General features: G+C 41.0%; 1 protein-coding gene across 2 annotated transcripts in view; it reads left to right on the top strand.

Moving 5' to 3' along the window:
* The window catches only part of LOC147432620 (uncharacterized), a 63,629-nt gene extending 61,167 nt beyond the window's left edge, over positions 1-2,462 (top strand). The window contains exons 2-3 of one of the 2 annotated variants that reach the window (XM_086491613.1): positions 1,123-1,820; positions 1,963-2,462. In XM_086491613.1, coding sequence (XP_086347739.1) covers positions 1,123-1,820; positions 1,963-2,082 — 818 coding nt within the window. In that variant the 3' untranslated portion in view covers positions 2,083-2,462. Of the gene's footprint in view, positions 1-1,122; positions 1,875-1,962 lie in introns of both variants that reach the window. The other variant, XM_086491612.1, reaches the window with a different exon arrangement.
* Positions 2,463-14,321: the final 11,859 nt, after the last annotated feature.

Here is a 14,321-nt window from a genome sequence, read left to right as displayed (position 1 = left end):
GAGAGGAGGTGAGCTTGAAATGGCTTGAGAGAGGTCTAGAGTAGAGTGGGAGATGGCTTGAGAGGGCTTGAGAGAGCTTGAGCTACTGAGGGTTTGAGAGAGCTCGAGCTACTGAGGGTTTGAGAGAGCTCTGAAGGAGAGGAGCCGGGAGCACAACGGAAGTGGAAGAGGAATACGCAGACACACTCACACACACACACCACCATAGTAGACACACACAGGTTGGAGGGGGAGAGCCTTCACACACTGTGTGCCCCCTTTCTTTCTTCTGTATCTTATGCACTAAGGCACAATACACACTGTACTTAGTGTTAGTGGCTCACACAAGTGTATAGCTGTACACTTAGGGTTAGTAGCAGTTAGTGATGGGCTGTCGGCCACATGGCCACAAGCTCAAGTAGGTGATGGCTTGAGAGACTTGAGAGGGATTGTGTGAGTGCATCACTCTTAAGAATGCCTTGAGCCTCGAAGCAAGATGAAGGAATGAGGGCCCTTTTATAAGGGCTAGCCTCTTGAGTCTTTGGGGGGGAGAGAGAGACAAAGGGGTTGGGGGGGGTCTTTGGGGGAGAGAGAGACAGTGAGGGGGGCGGGGGGTGGTCCAGTTCAAGAGCCTAGAGGCTTGAAGGCTTGAGCCCTTAGCTTTCATGCTACAAGAGGCAAAGGCTCTGAAGGTAAACTAGGCACCCAAAATGGTCAAAAGTTGCCATTAACGTCCACAAACTGCCACATCAGTAGATTCAGACGGCCCTCTTTATACTGCAGTCCGTATATTATGCTGTACGGTCTGTCATATGTGGTACAGAAACTAGTGTGTGCTCCTAGGTGGTTTATACTGCAATATTCCTATATGCCTGTACTCCTCCAGTTTGTACTCCTTCTCGGAGATAGGCCCCTTGAGCATCCCCAGAGGTCTCTTGTGCATAATATATACTATATAGCTCCTTTTCGATGAGAGAGAGAGAGAGAGAGAGAGAGAGAGAGAGGTTTCCTCAGCCCTGCACATCCTGTGAGATGGGCTTTCTCTAGCATCTCCAGGGTTCTATTGTACTCAGCTTTATAGAGATGATCTTCCCACAAAGAGAGAGAGAGAGAGCAGATATTTTTCTCTTCTTTCAAGTGTAGAGCCAAAGGAAACTGCGCAAAGTCCGCTATCTCCTCAAGTTGAGGCATCTCTTCTTACAAGTGTATGGCATCAGGCAACATCACAAAGAGTTGAGTCAATTGATGAGAATGCCTCAAGTGTAAAGGATACTTCAGAAATTGTGCAGCAGATAGATGTTGGCGATGAGGAAACTTGGAGGGAGGCTTGTACAGACCATCTCAGTCATAAAGCAGTTGAAAAAACAATCATTACAAAAGATATTTCACATTTGAAAAATGTTTCTGAAAAAAATCAAAATGCAGAAGTCGTTTTTACATTCATGGGTGCAGCACTGGCAGAGGGGGATGCAAAGACACTATTGACACAACCGGCCTTCTCTTCAAGTTGGAATGAAGATAAATCGTTTGTAGAACAAAGACACCAGCAAGAACAAGATACTGAAGCTGCTGAAATAAAAGAAAACGTGGCTTTTGCTCGTCGATCCTCGGAAAACGAGGAACATTGTGCCTCTTGTGTTGAGCAAGGACAGGGTGTAAGCTTTGCTGTTTGCTCCTTGGAAAATGGGGAAGATTGTGCCTCTTGTGTTGAGGAAGTACAGGAAGTAAGCCCCTCTCATGTAGAGCATCTGAAAGGCTCATTCTGCAATGAACTTCATGCTACTGCCACCTCCAAAAGTACAGAAAGCATGGATAAAATTTCCAGTCAAATGCCAAGCCTGGTTAGTGACATCCCTTTAAGCACACCGATGTATCTTGATGAGGAAAATTGCAACGTAAGCAGTGTTTTTCATAGCTCTTGGCTGTCGGATTAACAACAGTTTAAAGCAGCTACTTTAACAGGCTCCAATTTACCTTTTGCAGGTAAGCCAGGTTATGCTACCACGATCCAATCCGCCTGCTAAAGATCACATAATTGTACCACAGTCATCGAGATGGTGGAGTTGCTGTGGAATTTTTGACTGGCTACTAGATAGAAGCTAGGATTATGATAACCAATTCTTTTGCCATCCAATTCTTTTGCCATTCATGACAATAATCAGTTCTGCTTGTATGTTCTACCTTGCGAGAAAAGCCCATAATTTACCTTTTGCAGATAAGCCAGGTTATGCTACCACGATCCAATCCGCCTGCTAAAGATCACATGATTGTACCACAGTTATCGAGATGGTGGAGTTGCTGTGGAATTTTTGACTGGCTACTAGATAGAAGCTAGGATTATGATAACCAATTCTTTTGCCATTCATGACAATAATCAGTTCTGCTTGTATGTTCTACCTTGCGAGAAAAGCCCATAATTTCAAATTCTTTTGTAGATAATAACCAGGAATATACATGTGCTGCTTCTATGCAACTTTATACTATCTTTTGCAAGGGCAAGATAACAGAGTTTGTTAAAATGTGCACATTGCCAACAGCTCTTTTATAAACATCAGACCCTGGATACAAAATGTATGTGTTTCTATTTCCCCGCATGATTTCTCTATATTCTTCAGCCACAGCATAAATTGCAGCCCATTAAAGCTCTCTCTCTCTCTCTCTCTCTCTCTCTCTCAATTCAAGCTGTATAGTCTGAAAAATGTCTACGAGAGAAGCCTAGCTCCTTGCCCTCATTCCGTCTTTTTGTACCCAAGGCTCTTTAGCTTTTTCTTTTAAAAGCTTCTTTCCTTAAGACTAGTTTGATACTATAAAGGACATTTTCTTGTCCTTTTTTTCAGGATTTGAATAAAATGGTAGCTAGAGTACTATTGAAGTTGCATACGAAAGTGAGGGATTATATTTTTTATGAGTAACAGTAACTACACCCATAAAGAGCACCTGCACAAAACAGTAGTTGATGTTTCACTAAAACTCGTATCCTAGTTTATGACAAAAAATGAGCAAGGTGTCCCCAAAGAGTTCGTCTAACAATAAAGCTTTGGTGTCTCAACCTACGGGTTGGGGTTCAAATCCCTCGTTGGGTCCTCTCTAGAGGCACCTTGTGCTCACCTTGCTAGGGCTCTTGCCCTTGAACACTCGAGTTGCCTATTGTTGTAGTTTGTCATTGCCTGTTGTCATAGTTTGTAGAACACCATACTTTCTATATTTCTCTTCTATAATTTCAATTTTGGGATCCAGATGGAAACATGGTTTTGTGGTACCAAAAGTGTTGTCATTGGCACTCCTATGGAGGGTGGTTTACTATGCCTTTTCAACATGGGTCTCGAGGAAATTTTAGGGACAAATTACAATGTAAAGAAAAAGGGAGCATTTGACATGAAGTTGTGATAGCGTCACTCTCCCTCTCTACTAATGAGTGCACCCACCCTCTCTCTCTCTCTCTCTAGGTGCGTGTGTAGTTCCCCCCCGCCCCCCCCGCCCCCCCCCCCCCAAAGGAGCTTGTTCTTGGAGAACACATTGAAGCTTCCCCTGTAGTATCCATCAAAAGCAATGGGCTTCCAACCATAGATATGCAGTTATAGGCGTCCCATCAGTCTCACTTCCAAGGAGACCAAAGATGATATGGTTATAATTCATAACGTCGTGATAAAGGGCCATTTGGTCTAATTTGGGTGGTTTAATGCACAAAGCCTTGAGAGCAACGAGAGAGTATTGGGCTGCAAAACAAAGAGAGCATCAAGGGAAACTAAAGAGTATGAGGTATCAATTGACATGCAAATATATGACAAAGAGCTACATTAGACAGACCAAGGGCATACACATACAGACACAAAGACATATATTCAAGGAGCTCCTACAACACCCTAAATTTAGGGAATTATAACTTGATGGTATGAAGTACGATCAAGGATCTATGATGAACATTCGGAGCACAGTCACATGTGAAAATACCCAAATCAAACATTAAACTCTCTGGAAGCAATCAATACTCTTGAGGAAGAAGGACTTGTAGGTGATTGTGGAGCATGTAGACCTCTAAGCATGGAAAAAGTAGCAGAATCTTTGAGAGTACACAGAGGAAGTCCAATGAAATCCCAATTGAACTTGGAAGATGATGGAGCTTTGCCTTTGGAGACATGCCAAAGATGACCACCTTAGAGTTACATTATTACATTTGACATCAAAGACTTAAAATCTTTAAGTTTTGGAGTATACAAACACGTCCATCGCCCAATAGAAAGGATGTTTGTCAAAAGACAATTTAAAGATTAGTAGTTATCACACGTCCTATTCATTTGCTTGATAAGCCTCAGGTACCTATCACCTACTTATTGATTGCTTTGTCATCTACTAGTACTGGGAATTTACTAAAAGTGGACATTTCTCTGATGAAGACTTTGTATGAAAAGTATAGACTTTATTCAAGCAAGGACATTTTTTGGTGTGAAACGTGAGTGTGGAAAAAAATTGTTGTAAAAAACACTTTTTGTTTTTTCGTGTGGTTTTGAAATCACTTTGAGGATTATTGGTACTTTATATTTACTTTGTATTAGCGTTTTCTATTCATAAAAGTTTTTTTTTTTGATTGGCAAATCATGTTTTATATTGTAAATCTCTTTGCATTGAAGAAATAACTTTTTGTTGTGAAAATCATTGTTAGAGTTACTACTTTGGATTTACTTTGTAATAGCACTTTCTACTCTTATAAAGTGTTTTCAAAAGGCAAAGCACTTTTTATAGAGAAAAGAACTTTCAAGATTACTACTTTAGATTTACTTGATACTAGCATTATTAACTCATAGGAAGTGTTGCTTTGGAAGGAAAAGCACTTTTTAAATTGGAAAGGTGTTCACGTTGGATAAAGCACTTTTAGAGTTACTCTTACTTTTGATTTACTTTGTATTAGTTTTTTTTGCTCATATGAATTGTTTTTGAAAATCACTTTAGAGTTACTATTACTTTTGATTTACTTTGTAATAGTACTTTTTAATCATCTGAATTGTTTGTGAAAAGAAAAGCACAACGGATGGCCAACACAAGGTGGGAAATCATCCTTAATGGTGGCCTATCAACAACAGCTACGAAAGATCACCAAACACTGTCTCATAGTAGTATCCAATAACAACAATTGCACATAGCCAAAACATCAACCCAATTGTCACTTTCTGGCCTTCCAATTGTGTTCTTTGGAACTGTGCTTTTGATGATGACGAAATCTGCATCTTCCTTTGCATTAGTAGAAAAATTTTCTCCCACAGAAAAAACAATGCTTAGGACATATGGATGCCTTGCATATGGGTATGCATTATCCTCATCCTTGTCACTATTGTTTGCTACATGTTCACTCAATGGTTGAATAGTGCGGTATTCCTAGCTTGTTAGAATCGCTTGTTCTTACATCTTCTCCATCACATATCCATGGATTTGTCACAAAAGCATGATAACAAGAAACATCATATGCAAGCATGTCTGGGTGAAAGCATGTTAACCTGTCTCGCTTTTTGTGCTGGTTAGCAGTTTCAAGTTAGCACATGTTCAAAAAGTTGAGCGTCCGGTAAATTTTTTACAAATAATATCAAAATTTGTCGGAGGTTGTACATTTGGATTCCTTGTTTCAAGTGCTTTCTATTGATATATCATATGTCATAGATCTTGGAGATGTAGCTCAAGTTATTGTACTAGTTAGCATATGTCAAAATTGTGCTAGTTAGCATTGTCCGGGACATGAAAAAGCATGACTGGTTAACATGCTTTCACCCGTCTACAATGGCATATCCATTCGCTAAATGCATCAAGAAGACTTGACTATCCGCGTGTAGCCCCATGTGTTGCCTATAGGCACATCCGCTTTATTAATATCCGCTAGTATCCGTGATCCTTCAACCACCTATCAGGAAGAAGCATACAATGCTAGAAAAACATTATATCATGTGTTTTATCATTATCGGGAAATGTAATTATGGTATTCTTTTTTACATGTTTATTTTCATGGACATAGGTATTGTGTACCAATATTGTGACCTACTCATTGTATAGTTGATTCTCATTTTTCTTCTTGAAAGTATAGCTCTTGCAAAATTGATCACCAAAACAACGTCACCATCAAGAAATCATGTGAAATACTTAATGTGCTTGCCATCTATAGTTAAGTTGTACTCAACAAATCTCCCAATCTTACTCTTCATGAATAATATGTGAAGGAGTACAAGCGGAAGTGCGACGCGAGAGAGAGTGCGAGAAGAAGAGCACGACGATATGGTGAACTCGCTCTACTGTAATGTGTAGAGCATAGTGAGTTCTTATTAGGTTTTTACAAAAGAATATGTGTACATACCTGGCGGCCCGCCCACTTACCTGGGCGACCACATTGGGCTTTATACCCCAACAACCTCCCACTTAAAGTCCAATGTGGTACTTTAAGTGTGAGAGAAGCTACTATACAAGCTAATATACAAGAGATGTAGAGAAGTGATGTACTACCCTACACCTAACTGCTTGCGAAAATGCGCAAAGCTCTCTGAGGGAAGTCCTTTTGTAAGTAGATCAGCAGGATTTTCTGTGGTGTGAACTTTGACAAGCTGAAGTTGCTTATCCTCGAGCATTTCCCTGATGAAATGATACTTCACATCCACATGCTTTGTCTTTGAGTGATAAACTGGATTGCGAGCCAATTGTATAGCACTTTGACTATCACAATATAACACAGGCATCTCTTCTTTGATTCCCAAATCTGTTACTAGTCGATTAAGCCAAATTGATTCTTTGCATGCCTCTGATGCTGCAACATATTCAGCCTCTGTAGTAGACTGAGTAACACAATCTTGTAATCTAGAACGCCATGATACTGCTCCACCAGCCAATGTAAAGACATACCCTGACGTAGACCTTCGGTTGTCTAAGTCACCTGCATAATCTGAGTCTGTAAAACCATTTACACTTAGCTCCTGACTCCCATAGCATATACGCATACTCTTTGTAGCTTTCAGGTATCTCAATATTCCTTTCACTGCCTCCCAATGTTTCTTGCCTGGGTTTGACATGTATCGACTTACTACTCCCACTGCAAATGCAATGTCTGGGCGAGTAGCAATCATTGCATACATCAAACTACCCACTGTAGACGCATATGGAATCTTATCCATTTCAGCCTGTTCTTCCTCAGACACAGGACAATGTTGTTTGCTAAGTTTCACATATGGTGGCAATGGAATACTCAATGCCTTTCCCTTCTCCATATTGAAACGTTGCAAAACCTTGTCAATATACTCTGTTTGAGATAACCAAATCAACTTCTTTGATCTGTCTCTCTCAATGCGCATACCAAGTATATGACTTGCCTCACCCATGTCTTTCATGTCAAACGATTTTGCCATCTTTGACTTCAAAGCTGAAATTTCTTCCAAGTGCTTGCCAGCAATCAACATGTCATCCACATACAAAATAAGGATCAGCCAACTACCATCCTTAGCCTTCTTTGTATATAGACAGTGATCGAACTCACTACGTTTATAGCCTTGAGAAAGCATAAACTTGTGGAATTTATGGTACCATGCCCTCGGTGATTGTTTTAAGCCATAAAGACTCTTTAACAACTGGCATACCCAATCTTCCTTGCCTTTCTCAACAAACCCTTCTGGCTGCTGCATGTAAATTTCCACATCTAAATCACCATGCAAGAACGTTGTCTTGACATCCATTTGGTGCAACACCAAATCTAATATGGCAACCAATGCAAGAAAGCATCTCAATGTAGTCATCTTGACCACCGGAGAGAAGACTTTATCAAAGTCAATGCCTTGTTCTTGCTTAAAGCCCTTGGCAACAAGCCTTGCTTTGTACTTTGGCTGACTATCATGAGCGGTGATCTTATACCTGTAAACCCATTTACAAGGTAGAGCCTTTTTGCCCTGTGGTAATTTAACTAGCTTCCATGTCTGGTTTTTATGCATGGCCAATTGCCAATTCCCGGAGTCCTTCATTTGCACTTCTTCCTTGTAACATGAAGGCTCATTGCAATCAGTCAACATGACATAGTTCATAGATGGAACAAACCTATCAGGAGGTCGCGTGACACGTCCAGATCTACGCACAATAGGTGGCTCAGGCTCAGCCACAACCTGTGGCTCCACTCTATCCTGTCCTTGCTCCTCTGGAGCCCTGACATTATTTCTTGCACGTGCAGGTCCATATTCTTGGAAGACAACTCTTCTAATCTCCTCAACCCTCTCTGGTTTAGAATGATATTTGGATTCATTAAAGTGAACATCATTGCTGCGGACAACCTTTTTGGATTCAGGATCCCAAAGTCTGTACCCCATCTCCCCAGAATTACCATAGCCTAGAAAGATGCACTTTCTACTCTTTGGATTAAGTTTGTTCCTAAATTCCTTTGGAACGTGAGTATATGCCTCACAGCCAAAGACTCTGAGATGCTTGTATGAGGGCATTTTGCCTGACCATACCATCTCTGGCACTGAATCCTTCTGCAAAACCTTGCTAGGAGATCTATTTACAAGATGAACAGCTGTTGATACAGCTTCAGCCCAAAACCCATTTGGCAGCTGTGCATTAGACAACATACTTCTGACCTTCTCTTGTATGGTCCTATTCATCCTCTCAGAAACACCATTTTGAGGAGGATTGTAAGGAGCAGTAAGTTCACGTTTTATACCTTTTGACTCACAAAAGTCCTGAAAGGCCTTTGAAACATACTCTCCACCATTGTCAGTGCATAGGCATTTAAGCTTCTTGCCACTCTAATTCTCCACAAGTGTCACAAACGTTTTGAAAACACTAAACGCTTCATCCTTGTGCTTGAGAAAGTAAACCCATACTTTCCTCGAGTAATCATCTATAAATGTCATAAAGTAAGAAGCTCCCCCTAGAGATAGGTTAGGCATAGGTCCACACAAATCACTATGAACAAGTGCCAACTGTGTATCTCTTCTACTGCTTCTATGCTTATGTGGCTACTGTGTTTGCTTACCATACAGACAATGTTCACAGAATTCAAAATCATTAAATGAAAATCCAGGTAAATAACCAGAACGAGACAAGATTTCCATTCCCTTCTTGGACATATGTCCTAACCGGCTATGCCACAAAGAAACGTTCGGCTGCTCGGTTACATTGATTACATTTTTAGAGACATTTGATACATAAATCATGTAAAGTCCTCCAGACTTTACTCCATGTGCTAGTGTCATAGAACCCTTGGATATCTTCCACATGTTCTGTCCAAAAGTGGTGACGTGGCCAGCATCATCAAGTAAACCTGTGCTGATCAAGCTCTTTGTAATTGCGGGAACATGTCTCACATTCTTCAGCGTGAAAGAAGAGCCATTCTGAAACTTCAATTGAACATCTCCAACACCTAAGATCTCACATGTCTGCCCATTGCCTAGCCGAACATGATCTTTAGTGGTCACATAAGAAGTAAACCACTCCTTGTTTGGAGACACATGAAGTGATGCTCCTGAGTCTATAATCCAGTCACTCAGTGCATTTCCATCAGATGCTGTAAGAAGAGCTGAGTCCATTGTATTCTTCAAGAAGTAGATGTCTCCTGACACTAGACTGTCATCCTCTGCAACAGTGTTTGTCACATTTATTTCTTGAATCTTCACTGAGGACTTGTTCTTCTCACCATGGTCTTCAGCTTTCTCTTTGCCTTTTTCTGCTTTCCATTCTCTGCAGTCTCTTTTCATGTGAACCTTCTTGCCACAATGGTAGCATTCTATGTTACTCTTGCCTTTAGCACTGCGGGACTTGCTACGAGACTGATTCCTCTTTCCACCTTTGTACTTTTCTTTGGTCCTTCCCCTGACAACTAAGGCTGTTCCTTTGCCTTTGTCCATTGTCTTTCTATTGGTTTCTTCAGTAAGAAGACTTCCTTCTACACCTGCTATGTTCAAACCATCTGGAGGAGTAGAATTACTCAAAGCTGTGCGAAAAGTGTCCCAACTTTCTGGCAATGTGATCAACAGGAACATAGCTCTAACAGGTTCATCAAACTTGACACCTTGAGCTGACAACTGAATATAGATTGTGTTGAATTCATTCAGATGATTGGACATAGGTGTCCCTTCTTTCATCTTCAAGTCAACAAGCTTCTTAAGCCAGTATACTTGTGAAGCTGCACTCTGCTTCTCATAAAGATCACTCAGCTTTAACCATGCTCGATAAGCCGACATCTCGTCTGCTACATTGAAGTAAACGCTTTCTGCCAAAGTCAGCATAATGGTAGAAAGTGCCAATTCATCCATTTCGCTCCATTCATCTTCGTCCATATCTTCTGGTTTTATCCCCTTGAGCTTTATAGGTTTTATCTGCTTCTTTTGTACCAACACGTGCCAAATCTGCTTCTTCCACAATGGGAAATTGGTTCCACCAGCCATAGCTACGCTTCACAATAGTTTACTTTTCTGGGAAAAATTCGGTAGAGTTTCCCCTGTAAACTGACCTCTGAACCAATATCAACCTGTCAAATGAACCAAGAAAGCTTCAGATTCTACAGAAATTTTGGCAGAGTCTCCTTTGTAAAATAGCTCTGGTGTACTAAAAACAGACCAAAAAAAAAAAAGCTCAAAAAAGCACTGTCTCTCTAACACTGTAAGCTGTGGGTAAACCTGTCCTGCACCTGTACTGTCTCTGACTGTCCTGTCACTGTCCTGTAAGCATAGACAACGACAATGACTCAACGGCAGTAAAGCAAAGATGCAATCCCAACTGTCTAACTCACAGTCAATACATCCTAGCTGCCTATCTAAGGGTGCTCGAGGGATCGCTCCAAGACCTGTATCACCGAAAGGATCTCAACATTCGAGAATCCCCCAGCTCAATAAAACCTCACTCGACCCTCAACAAAGGCTGCATTAAATCTGACAGTACATAGACTTCCCACAAAGTCATACATCCACAAATTTCCCACTGTATGCTGTAACCGTTGCGGCGGTTGTTTGCTGCATGACTCACAGCCAGCAAACCCTCAACTGACATACATCATCTCTGACAATACATCCCATGGGGAAGTACCTGCAATGTCAGGATGAAATCTGGAATATCAAGCAGCAAACACAAGCTACCTGATGAACTAGTGGATGTCGCCTACAGTCTGTGTGTAGATACGCCCGTGTCGTATGTGACACGTCTCCAAGAACTGTGAGCCATTCTTCGATGTGTAGACAGCCACAAATCAACACTCTGGGAGTGTCGATATCCGCAGCACCTGCAGTCGTAGGCCAAAAACCCCAAATTTGCAGAGTCGGATCTGCACCCGTCGAGACCACGTAGTCGAAAATGGCATGCGCAGACCTTTGTCGAAACTGAACGGTGGCCTAGATGACCTCATAATGAAATTCTGACAACACCAAGCCCTTCGGGCTTGCCCACGAGATTTGGGGCCGTGTCTTCGCGTGTCAAATTTCACTCCAATCTGAGTTGGTGACTCTAGCCTCTTGCAGTGCTGCCCCGAGCCTCGATCTGAGCTCTGATACCAGTTGAAGGAGTACGAGCGGAAGTGCGACGCGAGAGAGAGTGCGAGAAGAAGAGCACGATGATATGGTGAACTCGCTCTACTGTAATGTGTAGAGTATAGTGAGTTCTTATTAGGTTTTGACAAAAGAATATGTGTACATACCTGGCGGCCCGCCCACTTACCTGAGCGACCACATTGGGCTTTATACCCCAACATTATGAAATATGGACATCATGTGTTTTCGAGGCATTTTTTGTTTGCTTTGTATCACCTTGTTGTCTTCTCTTTCTCTATCTTCAAACACCTTCACATATAGCAACAATGATGTGTTTGTCTCCTCATCTAGGCATAGAAGGAGCTTTTTGATTCCACACTCAACGCATGTTTTAAAAATGAATTTGTTACCATGGAATGATAAATCTTCTTCTTTGTTGCAAAGCAAACACTCTAATCTCCCATAATTGAGTCACAACATTGTAAATTGGTAAACTTGTTGTGCACTTAGAAGTGATGGCGGGGATCTTTATGCACACCAGCAAGCACAAGTGCACCTTATATCATAACTTTCTTGCACATGTAATTTAACACTTCCTTGATGTAAAGAATTTAGACATGGGCGATACTCGGGGCGATCATTCTTCAAAATATGTATCATACCCTGTAAGTCAACTGGAGGGGATTAATAATAGTCCAAAATGTCTACTTTTTTGTATACTTTAGAGGGGGATCAAATTTTTTTAAATGTAACATGTATATTGGGGTATCATTAATAATCTCTTGAACACACATAGTATAGGGAGATTTCATGGGGGGGGGGGGGCTTCCCACGAGAGAGAGAGAGAGAGAGAGAGAGAGAGAGAGAGAGAGTTAAGAGGTGGAGGAGAGGGAATGCAATTTTTAAACAACTAATTTAATTTGGATTTCAAAAAATACTAAATGGTTCTAATAACTACTAGGATTAATATAAAAAGCCCTTAACTCTTCTAAACACAATTTAACACTTTCACTCTTGTTTTTTCAATCTAGTGCTTATTTTTTCCACTCTACTATCATATCGTACATGATAGTCTTCCCATCGTTCAAAATAGCTTTTCTCTTTATGAATGGGAAGATTGTTTTAAGGGTTAAGTATCTACACAAGCATGTGTGCTCCACAAACATTACTTCTTTACGTGCAATTGTCACGGTTGGGAGTGAAGACATGACGGTGCCACTAAAGAAAACAAGCAATCACTTGGGAGAGGAGTTTTATGTTGTGGACGTTCTCTCTCTACAAAGTTAGAGGTGCTAGTCGAAGATGATACAATCTTATTTGAGTGGCTTGGCTGCTCCTTTGGTGGATGCTCCATACATAGACCTTACTAGTCCAAGCAAGGAATAACTCTTTGGGGAGAAAACATTGCAGAACTCTACCAAGGTAAGGAGAACAAATAGTATTTTGTCATTTTTTAATGCAATGAAGAAGCCCAATACCTTGACTAAGCTTCTTTCAAAGATAGTGGAAAACAATCAAGTGTCCGAAATACCAAAGGTGTATAATGGTCATGGTTACATGGTGTTTGAGTTTCCACCAACCTTAGGAAAGGTTCATACATTGGATGCTATGGAACATAAGTATGATCCACACCACTTGCCAAACCGCATACCTCGAACGTTGCATTTCTTGGAGTGTGTCACAAAAGTCAGTGTGCAGGTGTTCTAAAGTGTCTCATTTAAAGTTGTCCCAAATTGGTTAATTCTGGAAGTCAAACACAATGCATTTCAATGGAAGTATGCTAAAATTACCTTGCATGGGCGAGTTTTGCGACGGACTTGGAGACAAGCTTACTTTGCCACTATTATGAACAGCCACCCATTTGTTTGCATACATTTGATTGCTTTGTATATTATGTCATGCCAAGGGATGAAAGCATGAGCAGATTGATGGTACATTAAGGAATTCACCAACATGACATGAGGGATGGTACGTCGAAAGGGCTCATCGATAAAAGTAAAGAAATGGTTGCACAACTTCTCAGTGTAGATAGACATGCAGGCGTACTAAAGGTACAAATGTGTGTGGAAAAGGAAATTATGAAAACAACTTTGATGCAAGAGGGGGGGCTCTAGCCACGTACTTGGTGAGTAAGAATTTCTAAATGTTGTTGAAGCAATGGGTCCCTTAGTCGAGGACAATTGGTGAGGATGATTACTTGTGTCTCTTGTTTGTGCATATTATTTTAAAGTAACTTGACTTTTTAATACAGGTTTTGAAGGTCTGTGTGGCAGCAATAAGAAGTGGGCCAACAAAGGAGATCTTGGTGTGGAGTCCTTGCTGTGGCTAAAAAGGGATTGCACATATGATTTTTTTTCACAAAAGAAGGTTTTCCAGGCAAGGAGCGGAAGGGGAGAGGTGCTTTGTGTGCAATATGTCCCTCTAGAGAGACAACTGTAGCAGAGTCTCATCTCCTTCGACAATGGTGGCGCAATCAAAATTGCATGGTAAAAATATTCTTGTAATGGACTCTTTGTTAAGTTTGCGGGAGGTGCATATTGCACATTGGAGGAGCATCATGACAACAGTAGAGACAAGTGTTGATGGGGCACTCCAAGAACCAACTTTGTCAAGAGTATGCATGGGAGTTGTCTTGCAAGGGAAGGGTTAAAAAAAATTATAATTGTATGACACATGTACTTCGGATATGCCGAATGCATTATTACAAAGCACGAAGGCAATTTCTTACTCTCAAGGTAAACATATTAGAAAGGGTCCTTCACTAGAGAGACTCAAGGAAATACTTTCCTCTAGTTCAACACAAGGGGCATGGACAAAATATAGTGGCATGTAGTAAAGGTACTCCTGCACTATCCTTTGAGGGGTATAGAA

Source organism: Adiantum capillus-veneris, chromosome 20, assembly GCF_014529385.1.
Source record: "Adiantum capillus-veneris isolate H3 chromosome 20, ASM1452938v2, whole genome shotgun sequence".
In the NCBI taxonomy this organism is placed as follows: domain Eukaryota; kingdom Viridiplantae; phylum Streptophyta; class Polypodiopsida; order Polypodiales; family Pteridaceae; genus Adiantum; species Adiantum capillus-veneris.
This window is presented reverse-complemented; position numbering and strand designations above follow the sequence as displayed.